This window comes from Sus scrofa, chromosome 18, assembly GCF_000003025.6.
Source record: "Sus scrofa isolate TJ Tabasco breed Duroc chromosome 18, Sscrofa11.1, whole genome shotgun sequence".
In the NCBI taxonomy this organism is placed as follows: domain Eukaryota; kingdom Metazoa; phylum Chordata; class Mammalia; order Artiodactyla; family Suidae; genus Sus; species Sus scrofa.
The window spans coordinates 18,877,257-18,898,335 of record NC_010460.4 but is presented as its reverse complement, the minus strand read 5'-3'; the positions used below and the strand labels follow the sequence as shown (position 1 = coordinate 18,898,335).

At 38.3% G+C, this 21,079-nt stretch overlaps 1 protein-coding gene across 7 annotated transcripts in view; it reads right to left on the bottom strand.

Annotated features, from left to right (window-relative positions):
* UBE2H (ubiquitin conjugating enzyme E2 H) overlaps positions 1-21,079 on the bottom strand; it is a 113,298-nt gene that overhangs the window by 34,574 nt on the left and 57,645 nt on the right. For 4 of the 7 annotated variants that reach the window (XM_021078796.1, XM_003360138.5, XM_021078795.1 and 1 more), the window contains 2 exons: positions 10,026-10,102; positions 9,407-9,481 (listed from right to left, as the gene is read on the bottom strand). In XM_021078796.1, the coding sequence (XP_020934455.1) occupies positions 9,407-9,481; positions 10,026-10,102 (152 nt within the window). Of the gene's footprint in view, positions 1-797; positions 1,059-9,406; positions 9,482-10,025; positions 10,103-21,079 lie in introns of those variants that run through there. The other 3 variants (XM_021078798.1, XM_021078797.1, XM_021078799.1) reach the window with 2 other exon arrangements.

Sequence of the window (21,079 nt, the reverse complement as noted above, 5' to 3'; positions counted from 1 at the left end):
GAAATGAGAGGTCACACAAGTGACTCATGAATCAAAGTAAATCCACCCTAAGTTAAATGGGTGAAAGGCAAAAAAAAAAAAAAAGCAAAAACGGAAGCTCTGGAATTTCACTGTGGCGCAACAGAAATGAATCAGACTAGTATCCATGAGGATGCGGGTTTGATCCCTGGCCTTGCTCAGTGGGTTGGGGATCCAGCGATGCCATGAGCTGAGGTGTAGGTTGCAGACATGGCTCGAATCCCACGTTGCTGTGGCTCTGGCGTAGGCTGGCAGCTATAGCTCTGATTCTACCCCTAGCCTGGGAACTTCCATATGCCATGGGTGTAGCCCTAAAAAGCCCAAATAAACCAACCCCCCCACACACACCAAACAACGGGAGCTCTATCCCAGGAATGAAATGAACCTAGACTATAGATGGTTGAAGCAGCAATTTAAAGTTCACGAATTCCTGTGAAAAACAGGAAGTGAATACATTATATTATATCTATCTATCTTCAGGACAAATGCCGACATAAAGTAGACGATTCAGAATGAAACTGATTAATTCTCTATTTTAAAAGTAGATATAATTGTTTAAAATACATTTATTAAAGACTGAATCCTATCTCCCCTAGCAGTAGCTCAAACTATCAATTTTTTAAGGGCAATAGCTTGGATCTCCACTCCTATCATGCAGGATGTGATCAGAGTTAAGCTGTTCCAGCTGAAAAAGAAGTGGGGATGCTGCCAGCTCCACTGGCGACAGTACCCTGTCAGCTTTGTGCATTAGTGCACCCTCGGATAGATTTTCATCTTACCTCAGACAGCCAGGCCCAGCCCGTGGCAGCCTGCACCCGGGCAGAAGTCTCTTCCGAGAGCTGAGCCTTTCCTACTCAGGAGAGATGGACCTGGGCCGGTCTCTTCTTGGGTGAGGAACCAAGCAAGGAGCTCACTCTCATTGCCCTGTGTCATGGGAACTTCTGAACTGATCCTGTGTGTTCAGGAGATCTAAACTCAACAAGGGGTCCTCTTTTCTGTTTCTTCCTTTCTCTCTGATAATATGGAATCTGAGGAATGGGCTGGATGGATAAGAAAAGTTCATTTATAACTAAGAAAAGGTGAAGTGTTATCCTTCAACAGCATAACCCTTCTACCAACCTAGAAGATTACCAAAACCTGCAGCCTTATATCCATTCTCCGGCAGCGTCATTTTTGGAAGACTGTCATCTCTTCCCTGTCTCCACAGTTTCTCTTTCACTCTCCTGGCTGTTCATTTAACCACACTGTCTGCAGCAGGCAGGATTTATTTTCATGGTCAGAGGTAGGAGAGCACAGACAGAACACACTGGGCCTGAAATCTCAAGACCCAATTTCAAGTTTCTGCCGCTCTTATTACACAAAGTTGTAGTTCAAAGATTAGGCTTCGGTCAGACTGCCCAAGATCCACTTAGCCCTACTGAATTGCTCTGCCTTTCTGTTTCCTTTTTCATAAGGCTGGGTTAAATAATGGTATCCACACACCACAGGACTGTTAACAAGACTGAATGAATACATGCACAGCATTTGACTAGTAAATGGTGCACAGTAAGCACTCAATAATACCACTATTAGCTGAAGAGGTCAGGCAAGTAATTTCATCTCACTTTCCTTATCCTAGAAATGAAAATATTTGCCCCTACCTATCTATCTCTTAATCTTTTAGGAATTATCAAGAGCATTAGAAGATATTTTGATTATGGGATATTGATTTCTTTTGTAACCTCATCACACTGGAAATGGAAAATACAGTTACTCTTATTTATTATTAAAAAGAGCATTCAGGAGTTCCCTTGTGGCACAGCAGGTTAAGGATCAGCATTGTCACTGCAGCAGCTTGGGTCACTGCTGTGGCGTGTGTTTGATCCCTGACTCACAAACTTCCACATGCCACAGGCGTGGCAAAAAAAAAAAAAAAAAAAAAAAAAAAATCCCTAAATCCGTTCTGATTGCATTTTGTATAGGGAAAAAAACACTAGAATGGAAATCAGAAGGCAGACTCTACGACTAGTTAGTAGTAATGTTATCTTTGCCTTCCTGAGTCTCATTTTTACCATCCTTTAAAATAAGGGAACTGGATGATAGATCTCCAAAGTTCCTCCTAGAAATTTTGTTTTTCTTTTTTGGTTGCCCTGCAGCACATGGAGTTCTTGGGCCCAGGATCAGATCTGAGCAGAAGCTGTGACCTATGCCGCAGCTGCAACAACAGTGGATCTTTAACTCACTACGCTGGGCTGGGGATGGAACCAGCATCCTGGTACACTGCAGAGATGCCAACCATCCTGTTGTACCACAGTGGGAACTCCTAGAAATATGGTTTTTACCAACACCAAGAATATGAACAGATCTTCAACTGTGTCCACAAGCTTTTCCAAGGGCACTAAGATATTACTATTTGTGTTCAAAACAATTTCAGTTTAACTAAAGAAAAATGAAGCTAAGAATGTTTTCATCATGCCACCAATTCTGAAGGGGAAGGAATGAATTTAATGCCAAAAAGATGTCAGAATAGGAGTTCCCGTCATGGTGCAGTGGTCAACGAATCCGACTAGGAACCATGAGGTTATGGGTTCGATCCCTGGCCTTGCTCAGTGGGTTAAGGATCTGGCATTGCCGTGAGCTGTGGTGTAGGTCGAAGACGCCACTCGGATCTGGCGTTGCTGTGGCTGTAGCTTAGGCTGGCAGCTACAGCTCCGATACGACCCCTAGCCTGGGAACCTCCATATGCCGTGGGAAGTGACCCTAGAAAAGACAAAAAGACAAAAAGACAAAAAGAGAGCAGAATAAATAACCAGATCAAAAGCTAAAGGTCACCTACTATAGGCAGGAGGAACTAACCTAATAGTAGCCCTGTCCTTTTTCTTTGTGAAAATGAGCACCATTTAGCAGGATCCCTCATTTTCCTCCACAAAGTCCCCCCTCAGTATGTGCTCATTTCCCCTGCCTCACTAGCTTGCTCAAATGTTTCTGGCATTCTCAAGTACCAGTTCTCTATTGTGTTCTGATCTTGTCGCTTCCTGCAGTCTCAAAGGCACTGCTGCTTTAATCCTCCTTCCGACCTCCAGCATCACATAGTTTTCCCTCTTTTCTAGATAACTCCCTACAAGGAGCACACAAACTTCCTTCAGAATCTCCTAATCAAGAAATAAAAAACAAAGCCTTCTTCTTCTTCTTCTTTTTTTTAATAGCCACACCTGCAGCATATGTAAGTTCCTGGGCAAGGGATCAAACCTGCACCTCCACCACAACCCAAGCCACTGCAGTCAGGTTCCTAACCCACTGTGCCACAGTGGGAACTCCAACAAAACCTTCCTTTTTTCTTCCTCTAGGTACCAGCCCTGTTTTATGCCTTCATGAATAGAGAGAAATTTCTTAAGCATACGAAGCTCCTGCCTCAGAGTCTCTGTTTTCACAATTTCTCCTGCCTGAAATGCTCTCATCCCTAACCTTGGAGGATCAGGGCTGGCTTTTTTCCCATGTCAGTTAAACCTCAGCTTAAATTCACTTTGTCAGAGAGGCCCTCCCTGAAAACCTAACTGAAGGCAGCTATTATGTCAATTCTATCCTATCAATTCTCTGCATAAAGCTATCATACATGAAAATTTTGCTACCCCCCAAAGAATATAAGGGTCAAGAGAGCAATCTGTTCATGTCTGTACCCCCAACCTAGAATAATATCCTGCACACAACTGGTATCTAATGAATCTGTGGCGCTGATTAGAAGAATGATTAAAGATTTATCTCCATTTCCCGAGAAAGTAGGTTCTCAGTTGCCAGACATAATCTTTTCAAAAAACTTATCCTGAAAATTTTCATTTTCAGAACACCAGTAAAAAAAGCGCTTTTAACAATGGACTTATATTCTCATAACATTATCTAAAAAAATTTTTTTTTTACAAAACTTTTCTACTAGAACCTTGTTCCTCTCTACTGGAATTCAAAAGATATAGATGACTGCACAGTAGTAATTATGTAACTGCTTGAAACAGGAATTAAACTCAAACCCAAGGTTATAAAAGTAGATTAGTATACAGATGATCCTAATGGAATTTTGCTTCCTCAGTCTAAGAATTCATTCTATTTGTGGAAATAAAGCAATTCGAGTACGTCTTTGTTAAATGACTAACCCCAAATCTCTTATGAATGACACACTTCTCTCTACTACCAACCCCGGTCCACCCCTGACTAAACACTCCTCACTTTAGTTACTCACACTAGTTCTTGAGAGAGTAGCTGTATGTTTCCATTTGGAAGACACAAACTAAAATGGTAAATATTCTAAGTTCTATAGTTAGTTTAGTCATACCACGTTATAAAACTCCACTCCAAAAATACTGTGAGGTAATTTCTGGCCTCAGCGAATTAAAAAATGTATAATGCCAGAAGAGTCTGCTACTCTGTCAACAAACAGTGTTACAATACTTCCCTTAATTGCTGGCACAAGTAAAAAGAATATGGTGCACTGATTAAAAAGACTATCTTTTAATTTAGAACCGGTGGCAGGTTGGGAAAATTATTTGTTTTCAAATTTTATGGCCGCACCTACAACATCTGGAAGTTCCTGGACCAGAGATTGAATCCCGGCCACAGCTGAGACAACACTGGACCCTCTGACCCACTGCACCAGGCTGGGGATTGAACCAATGCCTCAGCAGCAGGACACGGCAGTAAAGATTCTTAACCCACTGCGCCACAGCGAAACTTGGAAAGGAATGCTCCTAAGGTCCTTATGTGCACCTTCACTTTTCAGAAGCTTTGTCAAGACTCTATTCTCACGTGAAACACAATTCTTGTAAAAGCCTATCTCCTCCCTATACTCTCTTCCTCAACTGAGATGCTGACTCATACATCTAAAAAGCAATGAAATGCTGTCACTAAAGCAAATGAAGTATTTTATAGATGTTGATTTTTTTCTCCTAACTAGTGAAAGCCTTCCTTATATAGCCTTCCTAAGTAGAGTGCCATATATCATCTATTCTGAGTATTTAATACATTGGTCAATATCAAATATGTAGAGTCCTATTTAATCTCATTATCTCAGTTTTTAGATGAGGAAACATTTCAGATAAGTATCATTCAGATAGTCAAGGAGAACCAGGGCCAGAATCACTCTTTTCTGATAACCTGTCTACTGATCACACTCTCCTAACTACTATAGGTGACACACCTAGCAGCACTGCTAGCATTCTAGAAATGTTTCTGAATGAAAAAGGCAAAAGTCGGAACTTTGGAATAAATCAAAACCTAGAGGTTCGGCGTTCCCGTTGTGGTTCAGCAGAAATGAATTTGATTAGCATCTATGAGAACACAAGTTCAATCCCTGGCCTTGTTCAGTAGGTTAAGGATCTGGCATTACCGTGAGCTGTAGTGTAGGTCGCAGACACGGCTCGGATCTGGTGTTGCTTTGGCTGTGGTGTAGGCCAGCAGCTATAGCTCCAAGGAGACCCCTAGCCTGGGAACTGCCATGGGTGGAGCCCTAAAAAGGCAAACAAACAAACAAACAAAAAACAAACAAAAAAATCCCTACATGTTCAAATACGATTTATTTCAAAGCAGCCTCTCTGGAAAACAATACAAATAATATTTCAATGACATTACAAGTGATTAAAGGAGTTTTATAACTTTTCTTGGAAAGAGCCCATAGGGCCAGTTTAAAAGAAAATCATATGTTTAAACTTAAGTTCATAATCATGTATCATTTTATACTCTGATGTTACTTGGTTTTTCAACTCATCTTATTCTCTAGAAATTAAATGACCTTTAGCCATCTCAAAAATTTATATTCAGCTTCAAAGCATCCAGATTTGCAAACACTCATAATATTCAAATCATGTAAAATTCCAAAAGATGCACTTAAGATGTCTGGAATAATGATGGCATTGTAAGAGGAAGCTCATAACTTTCCCAGGAGTCTGTTTTACCATTGTGGGGGGGACCCCAAAAAACTTAAAGATGTTAAATTGTTTTTAGAAGAACATTTTTAGTTATAGCTTATGCAATCATGTACTACTGAAAACTCTCTAGAACTATATTTGGGGCATATCCCAAAGTTAAACATGTCAAATTACATTGAATATATGCTCAAATATGCAGAAAAAAAGTTTTACATTTTTATGAACTTTAGGTAAATAATGATATCCACTGAGGGACAGAAGTGTAAGACATTTTCATTTTACTTTGCTTCTGCTCACCTGGACTTTTTTACATTCCCATTATGTATATGGGGCATTATACAATTTTAAAATATATAAATATTAATATTAAACAAAAAAGTATATATACATACATATTTTAAAACTCCAAGATCTAAACATTAAGATGTTTAAATCTAAATTTGCACATCTTAGTGTTTAAGAGCGCAAAGTCTGGCTCAAGGAAGAAGGGTACACCTGCCTAGATTCTACAGAGGCAGGGTTTACAAAGAACAGAGAGATTGGGTTTATCTTCTTATTCTTCTACAACTATCTACACAATTCAAAAAGGAATCCTTGCCATTCGAAGTGAGCCACTACCTCTCTCAAAATGTTTAAAGCACATTCCAACAGTAATTACATTGTTGACGACCTGAAAATGGGTCACCCCACAGAACTGATTAAAACTCTCTTATGCAATCTCCTTTGAAGGAAACAAGGACAGCCTGTACAAATATTTCAACTAGATCTACTTCCCTAAGAGAAGATAGTACACATTTGTAGGTATTACCAAGTTCTAAAAGCTCACAGAAAGGCAAAGGAAAAATTATGAAGAAGTTAAATTAGCCTAGTCATTTGCCCTAACCAGTTTCACATTACATCATTAATTTAAGAAAGTAAATAGGTTTCTGCAGTGTCAGTGTTACTAAAAACGGTGCCTGAAGTTTAGATATTTTTACTTTGAAAGTTATGATGAAACAATTATCTGAAAATGTATGTTAAGACAAGATTTGAGAAATAACTACATTTCTAAAGAATATGTAATTGCATTTCTACGGTTTACTGTTAGTTTCAACAAGCTATATTGTTTCCTTTCTGATTAGGAATCAAGGGTAACAAAACTAGATTTAGCAAGCCAATTTTTAATCTTTAAGTAAACAGGTATTTATGATATTATTTGAAGGTATTTATATGGTTTGGACATTCTATTTGTAAAGGTTTACCACTCTACATCAAGTTGAAAATGCCTGTAGAGGAAGAAACATCTTAAAAGATAAATGGGGGAGAAGGAACCAAATGTGACACAAAAGCCCTCCCAAACCAAGTGAAACCTACCACAATGGAATGGACTGCCCCACCTGTACACCAAAGGTGAATGTCAGATACACTCGGGGACTGTCTCAAAGACTCAGCACCTCACAGCACCCTTTCTCTATCACCATCTGAGAACTCTAAAACTCAGGAGGCCCTTGTAGCAATGGGGATATTTCCAATTCAATTATCCATTAAAGCATCTTCTCAATTACTGAGTTTAGAAAACTCATCTAAGGGACCAGGGACCTTAAGAGGAAATCACCAGTTTATTCTTTTTTTTTTTTTTTTGGCTTTTCTAGGGCCGCTCCTGAGGCATATGGAAGTTCCCAGGCTAGGGGTCTAATCGGAGCTGTAGCCTCAGGTCTACGCCAGAGCCACAGCAACACGGGATCTGAGCCACGTCTGCAAGCTACACCACAGCTCACGGCAACGCCGGATCCTTAACCCACTGAGCAATGCCAGGGATCAAACCCGCAACCTTATGGTTCCCAGTCAGATTTGTTAACCACTAAGCCACGACGGGAACTCCACACCAGTTTATTCTTAAAATGAGCACTACGAGTTCCCAGCCTAAGAAGGAATTATAGATACTCTGTAGTATTTTTATAGTATAAAACTCTAAAATACATAAAGTAGCTAAATGTTAGGAGGTAGGCTGCTGCATTTGATTGGAAATTAGTCTGTGACTGTTCTAATGCTTCCACATTATTGATCCTAGACAGAAATGTGGGGGCCTAGAAACAAAACATAAAGCTCAGAATGTGTTTGGTTTACCTCTTTTTAAAAACCCTTTTCTGGGGGAAGAAGGGGGAAGTCTAATTCCAAGATGTCTGGCATTAATTCTGATGTCAAGGCTACAGTAGGCGCACGATACTTGAACTCTGACAATTCTGAACATGAGGTTCAGTGTGACAGAAAACATTCTAATATATTCCATTTTCTTCTTAAAATTGGTCAATATTTCATAATATTTTTAAATCATCTACAGAATGAAACATTTATTTTATTTATTTATTTTGCTTTTTTAGGGCTGCTGCACCCATCCATATGGAGGTTCCCAGGCTAGGGGTCTAATTGGAGCTGTAGCCGCCGGCCTACGTCACAGCCACACTAGATCCGAGCCTCGACTGCAACCTACACCACAGCTCACAGCAATGCCGGATCCTTAACCCACTGAGCAAGGCCAGGCATCAAACCCAAAACCTCATGGTTCCTAGTCAGATTCCTTCTGCTGCGCCACAACCAGAACTCCAGAATGAAATTTTTAAAAGCTGTCTTAAGTTAGCTAAGTTACTACCATTCCACAATCTCAAAATATTTAAAGGCACACTACTATGTGTAGAATAGGTAACTGGCAAGGACCTGCTATGTAGCAAAGGGAAATCTACTCAATATTTTGCAATAATCTATATGGGAAAAAAGAATGGAGATATATATTCACTTTGTTGTATACCTGAAACTAACACAACATTGTAAGTCAACTGTATTCCAATAAAATTTAAAAAAAAGTTAAAGGTATCAACCCTCAATCAAGTACACATCTATAGCATCTGATCCTAAAATTAAAAAAAAAGAACTGTCACTAAATGCCTTAACAGGGGTTGCAGGTTAATATCACCAATTAGGGCAGAAGGAAGATGAAGGTAAGGGAAAAAACCACCCTTTATACAACTCCACTGAAGTTTCTACTCTCCTTTCTTTAGCTGTTTAGAGGGTTAAAAAGATTAGCAGTGGAGAGAATGGAAAAGGGTTACCCAGAGTCGGAATGAACAAAAGCAATGTAGGATATAGAGAGGATTTTTAAATGGCAGAATTAGAATAGACACATATAACATTAATTCCAACAACCTGGCATTTAAAGTGAGACTTAAGATGTTTATTATTTTACTGCTAATAGCCTAATGAACAGTGAGTCTAAAAATTATTTGTTTCATCTGGCCCTGAAACACAGAAAAATCTAGTTATAGTCATTACAATCACGCAAAGGATATATTTAAACATCTACTATCACACTTTGTAAGTCCCCCCAAAAGTTACTAATTAACCAAAGCCAAAAAGGAAAAAAATTAGGCTAACTAAACACTTCTGGAATTATCATAAATTGCAGAATTTTTTTTTTTCTATTTCAAAACTCTCTAAATGAGAGAAACTGAGTAGTTACATACCTATAGATGGAGATTTGAAAGGGTATTTATCAGGAAGATCCACTCTAACTTTCCAAACTCCACCTTCATACGGTGCTGAAATGAAAGTAAAAACGTTAAACATTAGAACTGTGTCACCAAATTAGAAAATAAATCTAAGTTAAACACTAAATCCTAATCTCTTTTAAGAACCTTGCAAGAGTCAGAGATCTCATAACTAGTAGTACTCTATGTGCAATTATGACATTTATCTTTTAAAAATCTAGAGTTAAAAAAGGTTCATTTTCTCTCCCAAATTTACCTGATTCTTTAAAGTATTAAAACACTATTCAATTACCTGGTAAGTAACAGCCTAATATTTCCATCTACCCTACTCCCATGCCCCAAAGAAAGAAAATTTTGCCCCAAACCATCTATAACTTTCAAAACCCCAAATTCACAATTCATGTTTAATACTGTCACCCAGAGATAAAAGTACATAAAGTAATTACAATAAGAGCAAGATTTCCTTGCAGGTTCAAGAGTTCAATTAAATTTACTTTTCAAAAACTACACCTATCACCATTACCATCTGCTTTGATATTTTCACTAAGGAGTAAAAGACTGTAATAGAAAAACACATACCAACGCATATACTTACTTCCCTGTGGTCCATAAAACTTCACTACAAATTCATTGAGTCCTCCCAGGATTGTAACCTCATGCTTACTCTCAATGCTAAGGTGGAAGGTAAAGGAAATCACACAGGCTTTGCACTACCTGGAAGAACTAAAGATGGCAACCCCAAGATATGCCATTTAAAGTGTTACCAACATTTTATATGAAACTAATAAAATATAAAATGTGAACAATAATTCTGGTAATTTAAAAGGCAATATAGACGTCTGTGAAAGGAATATGAATGAGCTTTAGATTCAAAGACTGGTGTTCAAATCCCAGAACTGCCATTTACTGGATTTGAGCCTAGACAAGAGAATTTTGGGTTTTGTTTTTTTATTTTGTTTTGTTTTGTTTTTTGCTGTTTTGGGGCCGCACCCACAGCTTACAGAGGTTACCAGGCTAGGGGTCCAACTTGAGCTGTAGCCGCCACCGCTGGCCTACACCACAGCTCACAGCAACACAGAGCAAGGCGAGGGATCGAACCCGCATCCTCATGGATCCTAGTCAGGTTCGTTAACCACTGAGTCACAAAGGGAACTCTTAGACAAGAGAATATAAACTCACTCACTCTCTGAGCCTTTGTTCTCCTTTGCAAATGAGGAAAACACCACTTTACAGCTATGAAGATTAAATGAGTTAAATATGTAAAATGTGTTAAGACCACATTGTACATATAAATAAACAAAAAGCAGGCACTTAATTTTAGTTTTTCTTCCCTCTGTACTCTATCCTCCCCAACCTATCCCTAATGATCCTTTAACAAAAAAACCAGTATTCCCTTTAGTCAAATTCAAGCACTCAGCAAAACACTCATGCCTCTAAACTGGAAATGCCATACTCCTAAAATTACAGATTTACCAAATCCACATAAGTTTCTCCCTGGCTTGAAGAATAATCAGAATAACTAGTGATACAACCTTCTGTGTTCTCCTTCTCAGTAACTTATACAAGTCTTGAGACCCACCTCTTTAAGGTACTAAGACCAATTACAGAAATCAAACTAATCCACATCAGCAGAAAACAGGGCTACTGGTCTAATAATACCTGTTTCATGTCTCTGCTTTGTGTTCTAACCCAATAATGACTCTACCGATAAAAATTTTAGGTGGTAAGATTTTTGGGGAGCTCTCAAATCCCACTGAAATGGTTAAAAAAACCCAACAATCAGATACAATAGGCTGGCCTCATCTTTCTCAGTCAGCAGTGCAAACTACATTTTAACTATGTATACTATTATACAAAAGAAAAAAAAGCCAAAGAATTTTTTATTATTTATTTTTCATCTTTTTGCCTTTTCTAAGGCCACTCCTGCAGCATATGGAGGTTCCCAGGCTAGGGGTCTAAATCAAAGCTGTAGCTGCCGGCCTACACCACAGCCACAGCAACGCAGGATCTGAGCATCGTCTGCGACCTACACCACAGCTCACAGCAACACTGGATCCTTAACCCACTGAGCAAGGCCAGGGGTCAAACCCACAACTTCATGGTTCCTGGTCGGATTTCTTAACCACTGAGCCACGACGGGAACTCAAAGAAATTTTTAAGTGATCTCTTAGAGAAAAGTTGTATTTTTAAGGGCTTGAAATTAAGTATTTGGCTCTCTAATCCTCTGTTGTCCTGTAGGCCAAGAGACAGAGGCCAGGTGTATTTTTGGCAAAGTCCTTGCTCAAGAGTAATGAACAGTACCTACTAAAGATATTAAATAAGATAATTTAGTCTATTTGATCTCATTCTTTTCTAAATGAAAACTAACTACTTCAATAATATGCACAATGAAAGGATTCAAAGAGTATCCACACTGGAAAATTGATTTAATTTCTCATGGTCAAATGACACATGCATGCATGTTTTTTCGTGTACTAAATTCTTCCTGACCAGTCACCCTCTGACATCTTTCTACAAAATATTCCAAAGCTAATGCTAATGTAATTAATTAAAGTACATGTTTAAATTGTTTTAAACAACCAAAACAGCTCCCTTCCATTAGTGAAAGATAATGAAATCAAATCTAGCTATAATAAACAAAATTAAATACTAATAATTAAATTCTTAAACCAAACAAATCAAAAAATCTTGAGGATAAAAAGACTTAAGAATGACACCAAGCCAGAAACCACAGAGGGAAAAATCAGTAGGTACAATTGTGCATGTGCGTGCAAACAGAGACACTTAAATTTTATATATTAGAAAAAATATAGCTAGGACAAACTATGAAGAAAAGGCCAAAATATCCAAGTTAAGAAAACTGGGGAGTTCCCATCGTGGCACAGTGGTTAACAAATCCGACTAGGAACCATGAGGTTTCGGGTTTGGTCCCTGGCCTTGCTCCGTGGGTTAAGGATCCGGCGTTGCTGTGAGCTGTGGTGTAGGTTGCAGACATGGCTCGGATCCCGAGTTGCTGCAGCTCTGGCGTAGACCAGCAGCTACAGCTCCGATTCAACCCCTAGCCTGGGAAAGTCCATGTGCCGAGGGAGTGGCCCAAGAAATGGCAAAAAGACAAAAAGAAAAAACTGGAATTAAGCTATAAATAGTCCAACTCACTAAAGTAGTTTAAAAATGAGGTAATTTCCAACATTAATTGATAAAGATGAAAGAGCTAGATAAAACCAAGTGTCCCGTGAAGTATAAATTAGTATTCCTCAGGTCAAATTTAGTACTATATTCTAAAACTTAAAATGAATTTACTCTTTCACTCCATCTTCACTTTTTTGACGTTACTTAAAACAAAATAAAACAGACACTGCTGATGGAAATGTGATATGGTTTCAACCACCCTGGAAAACTGCTGGCTTGGTAAAGCTGCACACATGCAGGCCCTACACCCACCAGCACTACCTCTAGTAGATATGGACAGCGATGTGCACCAACACACACGTTTAAGGATGTTCACAGCACTATTTGTAATATCCAAAAATTAGGTTACGACCCAAAGGTTCATCAATAAAAAGGATAAATTATGGTACAATCACCCAACAGAAAATTACACAGCAATAAAAAAATAAAACCGCCACATGTAAATGGATGAAATCTCACAGATACTATGGTGAAAAAAGCAGATAAAAAGAGCACAAAGGATATGATTCCAATTACACACACTTCCAACAGACTAAATGCATCAAGGTGTCAGAAATTAGGACAACAGTTACCCCAGGGTGGGGACTGTGATCACTGAAGAGACCTCTGGCATGCTGATCATACCTTTATGTACTGTTCCATTTATCAGTGAGCTACAAAAATGGTCTGTGTACTTTTTGTATATATGTTATGATTTAATAATTTAAAAAACTAACAAAATAAGACTATCTGATATGCATATAAATGTTTGTTGTATTTAAAATTTTAGAATGGAAATAATTCAAGTATTTATCAATAGGATACCTGTTAAATGAATTATAAGCTATCAGGCTGCTACTAGCACCTATTAGTGTATATTAATGTCCTATCCCCACACAGAGCGCTCCTCTGATGTGTTTTTGCTCAACCTGGGGTTACTAATACTCAAATGAATACACTGTAGGAATACAGACAAAGATATCTCAAACAAAAATAAATTTGCAAGGATAATAAAACAATGGAGTAAGGTAGAGGATCAAATGAGTTTAACAAAAGAAATAAAACTAATTTTACAATATAAAAATCTTAGAGGGAGTTCCCGACATGGCACAGTGGAAACGAATCTGACTAGTATTCCACAAGGATACAAGTCTGAACCCTGGCCTCACTCAGTGGGTCAGCGATCCGGTGTTGCTCAGAGCTGTGGTGTAGGTCACAGACACAACTCGGATCTGGCATTGCTGTGGCTGTGATGTAGGCCAGCAGCTATAGCTCCGATTGGACCCCTAGCCTGGGAACTTCCATATGCCGAGGGTGTGGCCCTAAAAAGCAAAAAAAAAAAAAAAAAAAAAAAAGAAGCAGCATTCCCTATCAGACCTATTTTGCTATAAATGACAGTGATCCATAGCAATTAACTATGAATTTAATTACAGAATTACAAGTTATCTACAACAATATCTCTTTTAGAAAATTGAAGGTCATCTTTTCTATCATTTACGTGGATGCAATAAATTTAGCTTTCTTCCATTTTGTGATCTGTCTGGCATTTAGTCCATGCTTTTATCTACTTTCCAAAGAAGATCCTCCTTTGGAAACAGTCAAGTTAAAATGAGATTAGAAATTAATGCTCCAAACCTTCTCTTTCCCATGACCTCTGGTACAACCCACATTCCAGATACACTAGGTCTGTCTTTAATTACACATTACACTGTAAATTAAAGAGTTCTTAAAGTCCATTTCATATGAAAAGCTAAAAGTAAACTGAATGAAACCTTTAAAACTTCTACCAAGTTGGTAAAATGAAGAAGCTGTGCTAAATTTATGCCGCTCTGTAATGGTACAGACGCTAAATCAGATGGAAAAAAAGAATTTAAGTTTAGATGAAAGAAAAACACTGCATTAAAAATAAGCCATTCCATCACCCTGAATGAATGACTTGCCTACAAAAAAATATAAAATTACTTGACTGCTGTTATCATGTGTATTTATGGTAGAGGCCACAAGTTTCTTTCTCATTTCTGCTGCAAAGTCAAGGGCAAGGAAGGCAAACGAGAATGCCAGGTTACAATGACAAAAATAATGATCTATTTCTGAGATGTGCTGGTCAGACTAGCAGACTGGCAGGATCTCACTAGAAGGTTCCTTCGTTACCTTCTCACTTTCAAAGCTTGAAAATACATTCTTCAGATACTGTTCTGGTAAAAATGTGTTAAATAAGCCCATTAAAATCACATTTTACTCACCTCTAAGTTATTTGTAAAATACTGATTTTTACTTACTTAGCATTTCACTATTAAGGAATATCAGCATTTTCAGCAGAATAATGTTTAACATTCCCAGGAACCCGTTTCACTTTTAAAATGCCAGCCTCCCACCACCTTATTTTCCCTGAATGGCATTATGATTACACAATCTAATATTTAAAGGTTAATGCCAAACTGCCAAGAGAAACCTGACATTCTTGGCAAAATGTGTCTATCGGGATTTTAGAAATGATTTTTATATAGTTCTGGAATCTTCCAGAAAGGGAGCTAAGGGTTTAGCCTACTTATAGGTCAAGGACATGGGATTCAGACAGCATTGTTTCCTAAATTTGCTGCTAAGTTTATCAGATAAAAGAAGGTGGCCTCCCTGAGCTGTGTCCATAGCAGTAAGGGACTCGGGTAACGAATGGGCTTCTGTGCAGAAGGCAGAGCAATCTGTGTGGCTTTCTATCTACAAGTTCAGACCAGTCTACTTCTAACTCTCCTCAAGATTAACCACATGACAAAATTGGAAGAAACTGGGGTAACCTTCACTTCTTGGTTTTTCTCGATAAAAATATGGTATGTCTATTAATCCATTAATGTGCAAAAATCACAGCTGCTTTAGGATTACATTTATAAAGATCCTTCTCCTTTAAAGATATAAATGGAAATACTAATTAAAATATATGTCTAGGATTGGCTCCAAAATAAGCTGGTGTGGAGAGTTAGGAGAGGGAGGTACAGAAGAAAGGACAGTGGCCCTGAGGCAATGATTACTGACTCTGAGAGAAAGGGACATGGGGGTTCCCAACAGTGTTCTCTCTCGTTTTGAAAAATTCTGAAAAATTCATTTAGTCAGTTATCAGAACTTGAGCATTTAACAAGCATAACAATTCAGAAGAACTTAGCTACTACACAGCTCTTAAGAGCTTACAAATTATCCACTACTTACCTGAAGTTCAAAACTTAGTTTGCAGAAGAAAAAAACAGTTCAGTGACCCAGTATTTAAGAAAACAAAGGATAAACAATAAGGTCCTACTGTATAGCACAGGAAACTATATCTAATCTCCTGGGGCAGACTGTGATGGAAAAGAATATTTTAAAAATGTATTTATACGTATGACAGAGTCATTTTGCTGTAGAGCAGAAACTGGCACAACACTATAAATCAACTATATGTTATTAAAAATAAATAAATAAGGCAAGATTTAGAGCTGAGGAAAAAAAATTCTGAACCTAGGCATATCACTTTCAAATTACAAAAAATCAAAGATTTAGAAAAATTCTGAAAGAAGCCAGAGAAAACAAACACTTCATCTAGAGAATATTGAAGATAATCATCACATCCAACTTCTCAGAAATCATGTAGCAATAAGAGAATGAAATGAAATATTTACAGTGCTGTTGAGAAAAAAAACCCACCAACCTAGAATTCTGTACTCTGCAAAATTATACTTTAGAAGTTATGGAGAAATACTTTCTCAGATAAATAAAAACCGAGGGAATTTCTTGCCTTGCAAGTAAGAAGCTGTTTAAAGAGAAGGAAAATATAGGTCAGAAACTCAGATCTACATAACAAAAAGGGGAGCATCAAAAAAGAAAAAAGTGAAAGTAAAATAAAAACTTATTTTTCTTATTTTTACTTGATCAAAGAGTTTGTTCAAAATAATAAAAGCAACTATGTAGTAAATGATTTTTTTTTTAAATAGAAAACAAAGACTCCAGAGTTCCCTGGTGGCCTAGTGGTTGAGGATCCGTGTCACTGCTGTGGCTCTGGTTGTGGTGAAGGGTTTTGTTTGTTTTTTGCTTTTTAGGGCCACACCCATGGCATACAGAGGTTCCCAGGCTAGGGGTCTAATTGGAGCTACTGTTGCTGACCTACACCTGAGCCACAGCAACTTGGGATCTGAGCCGCATCTGCAACCTACACCACAGCTCACAGCAACACCAGATCCTTAATCCACTGAGCGAGGCCAGAGATCAAACCTGCAACCTCATGGTTCCTAGTCAGATTTGTTTCTGATGCGCCACAACAGGAACTGCTATGGTGCAGGTTTGATCCCTGGCCCAGGAACTTCCACATGCCACAGGAGCAGCCACAAAAGAAAAAAAAAAAAAAAAAAAAACCCAAAGACTTCATATTGAAAGAGAATACTCTGCCAAGATAGTAAATCAAATTCTCAAAGAATCCAATTTAAGTGGATTCAAAAAGATGTCTAAGAAAAATCTAACCACAGTGAAGGAAGATGAGCATGGCTTTTGCATATTCATGATAAATAACCTCTGGGCAAAAATAATAATTTCAGATGTGCCCTTGTTTAAATTGTAAGAAAAAAGATCAGTCATGTACCATAGCAAAGACTCCTGGCTGAGAGGAAAATTTGTTTTTTTCTTTTTAAGTTTTTAAGTGTTTGTACTCTTTGTATTAGGAAGAAAGATTTTTATTCAGAGATGAAATAATAAAAACAGCGGAAACAAAAACATGGGGAAAAAGATGAAAGGCAGTAAGAGGGAAATACAAATATATAATGGATGAGGGGTATTTTTATTCACTTATCTCAATCCAGGAAGCAATGATACACTGTCAAGAGCAATCAACAAAATAATATACTCATATCTTTATCTCCTAAGTTCAGCAGTTTTATCCTCTGTAACCTCCCCCCGCTCCAATATTTATGCTTTCCACATGACTTAATAGGAATGTGTTAAGCTGAGCTATGGAGGATATAGTGTTATTAGCATGCACTGATCACAGGCTTTATTTCTATTAAAATTAGGTTTACTAAATAGTCTATACACCTCCCACACAAGCACATGAGGCAAATAAAAACTACTCTGAAACCTTAAAGAAGCTTAAAGTTTAGCAAAAGAACATGAGCTCTGTACATTAAGGAGTAAATGCAAAAAAAGTCTGCATAAAGTGCTATTAGAGTTTAGAGTAGGAAGAGGTTGCAGGTAGAGAGAGGGTTTGCTATAGGAAAGCAAGGCTTTACGTGGAACCAAAGAATAGCGTGTGACTATACAGAGGTGGGGAGAAGGTAATTAAAGCAAAAACACAAAAACACAGGATAGGTCCAGAGAATAGGAACCACTGCATTTTTCTTTTTATAGCTGCACCTGTGGCATATGAAAATTCCCAGGCTAGGGGTCAAATCGGAGCTACAGCTGGGGCCTACACCACAGCCTCAGCAACATCTTCGATGTGCACCAGGCAGGCCAGGGATCAGATCCACATTCTTACTGAGCAAGGCCAAGGATCAAACCCAAGTCCTCATGGATCCTAGTCGGGTTCATTACCAATGAGCCACGATGGGAAGTCCCAACAGTTGGTACTTCTACACAGAGTGCACATAACTGTCCTTGATAAAGATAACTAAGCTATGCTTTATAGGACTGGCTGAAGATTAAAAAGAGTTAAAGCAGGAGTTCCCGTCGTGGTGCAGAGGTTAACGAATCCGACTAGGAACCATGAAGTTGCGGGTTCAATCCCTGGCCTTGCTCAGTGGGTTAAGGATCTGGCGTTGCCGTGAGCTGTGGTGTGGGTCGCAGACACGGCTCAGATCCTACATTGCTGTGACTCTGGTGTAGGCCAGTGGCTACAGCTCTGATTAGACCCCTAGCCTGGGAACCTCCATATGCTGAGGGAGTGGCTCAAGAAAAGGCAAAAAGACAAAAAGACAAAAAAAAAAAAAAAGAGTTAAAGCAGAAGACAAGGAGAATGTTCATGGCTTCAACTAATAGCCGTGGGAGTAAGGGGGGAGATTAATAAATAGACTCTCACAGACTCTGGAACTAGCTAGACATGGTACAGCCAGTAGAAAGCTCCAACGCTGCCAGAATGTCTCATTTTCATGAGAAACCAAAAAACTAGATTTCTATGTCGATCTCCTAATTTCTAAATGTAAACAAAGCACACGTGCTCCAATGCCTCTCTCAGTGAAGCCTTCTGGGACCACGCTCGTCACAACCACATCCTACCACATTCCCACCAACTCACATACCACGTATTTTACTTGGTTTAGTTTATTACCTGTCTCCTACTACTGCAACGCAAGCTCCGTAAGGGCAGGGATGGTCTATCTTGTTCACTGCAACATTCCTAGAGCCTAGAAGAATGCATGGCACACAGTAGGTGCCCAATCAATTTGTATAAAATGAACACATGAATGAAGCCGCAAGACAGGCATAGCCTGAAGTTGCCAGTCTGAGATCTAAGTATAGATTTAGCCTTGTCAGAGAGGTAAGGTGATACTATTAATGGCAAAGTGAAACAGAGGACAGAAGGAACAGGTTTTTTCTGGAAGATGCTAAGTTCAGGTTTGAACACACTATATCTAATGTCTAAATGAATAAACCAAATGGCAATATACTCTAAGCATCTTGGGAAACTCGTAATTTAAAAGAAGTCACCTTGTAAATCACTTAACTCTGAGTTCATCTCCTAACCTCTTAAAAAAAAAAAAAAATGGACGGGGGGGCTTTACTTTGGGGAGGGGTTACTACCTCAGGCACAGAAGTTTTGAAGATTAAGTGATCTACAACAAAGGTACCTACCTGGCCCACCAGCAGACAACAGAAATTCGATTTTCAAAATGTAAAATAAATATACAAAACTCTGACTAAATTTCTATAGGACTAAAACTGACTTAAGCAACACTTCTTTTTTTTTTTACAATATCTAAAAAGTTAGGTTTCCTTCTACATTCTTAAGCAGAATACTAAAACAACAACAACAACAACAACAACAAAACCCTTTCTTGATATTAGGTCCTCATTAGGAATAATAGTTGCTAGACAGTACTATAAAATATAATAATGTCCTTAGGAACTACTAGGTACATAGTTATCTTCTGAAATATAAATTTCCCATACTGTTAGGCTGAAGGGATTGGCAGGTTCTTTTCCTACTTTCTCTACTTTCTTTAGCTAGGTTTGAGAGCTGTCACTGGGGTTACTATTTCTTAAAATCTATCTATGATAGGTTATAAAAATCAGATAACCAATGTTCATGGAATTTAAAAAGTGAAGAATAAATTATTCTAAGCAAGACATTCTTTAATAAATAAAATACATAATTTCTAGCTGTATGTTTGCAGGTTTACACCTAATAAGTCAAACGAATTCAGAGCAATGGAGGGTATCACTTGTTTAAAATCAGCCTTTTCAAAATAAATATACATTGTCCAGAAGCAAAGCAAAAAAATCTGACAACTTACTACGATATATCAAAGACTCATTATCTAAGGGGTAAAAAGTAGCATGCATGTATTTCTTAAATTTTACATAGTCCAAAAATGAACTAGCAAGCATGTTCATTACCACACAACAGATTATAAACCACATTAGCCTTTGGAGTTTCTTTCTTCTCAAGTTTATGCTTTCATTTCAAATGAAAATAAAAACTGACAAGATCTGGAGTTCCTGTCATGGCGCAGCGGAAACGAATCTGACTGGGAGGTTTCAGGTTCGATCCCTGGCCTTGCTCAGTGGGTTAAGGATCTGGCATTGCCGTGGGCTGTGGTGTAGGTTGCAGACACGGCTTAGATCTGGCGTGGCTGTGGCTGTGGTGTAGGCCAGTGGCTACAGCTCCGACTGGACCTATAGCCTGGGAACCTCTATATGCTGCGGGTGCAGCCCTGAAAAAAGACAAAAATTAAACCACAAAAAACTGACAAGATCTAGGTAATTTTTTTCTTTTCTTTTAAAGGCCGCACTTGTGGCACATGGAGGTTCCTGGGCTAGAAGTCCAATTGGAGCTGCAGCTGCTGACCTACACCACAGCCACAGCAACACTGGATCTGAGCTTCATCTGTAACCTACACTGCAGCTTGCAGCAACGCCAGATCCTTAACTCGCTGAGCAAGGCCAGTGATCAAATCTGCATTCGCCCAGAGACTATGTTGGGTTCTTAACCCACTGAGCCACAATGGGAACTCTCTTGGTAAATTTTTTTAATGTTATTTTTTAAATGGGAAAAATCATTGTAATTCAGCTCTTCCCTAGATGCATTATTCTGCTACCAGATTCCTAAATAATTAAAAAAAAAAAAACCTAAAAAAAAAAAATCAATGATGGAACATGATGGAGGATAATGTGAGAAAAAGGGGGAAAAAATATATATATATGACTGGGTCACTTGGCTGTACAGCAGAAATTAAAAGAACAATGTAAATCAACTATAACAGAAAAAATAAAAACTTAAAATGTTTTAAAAAAGAAAAATTAAGAGTCATA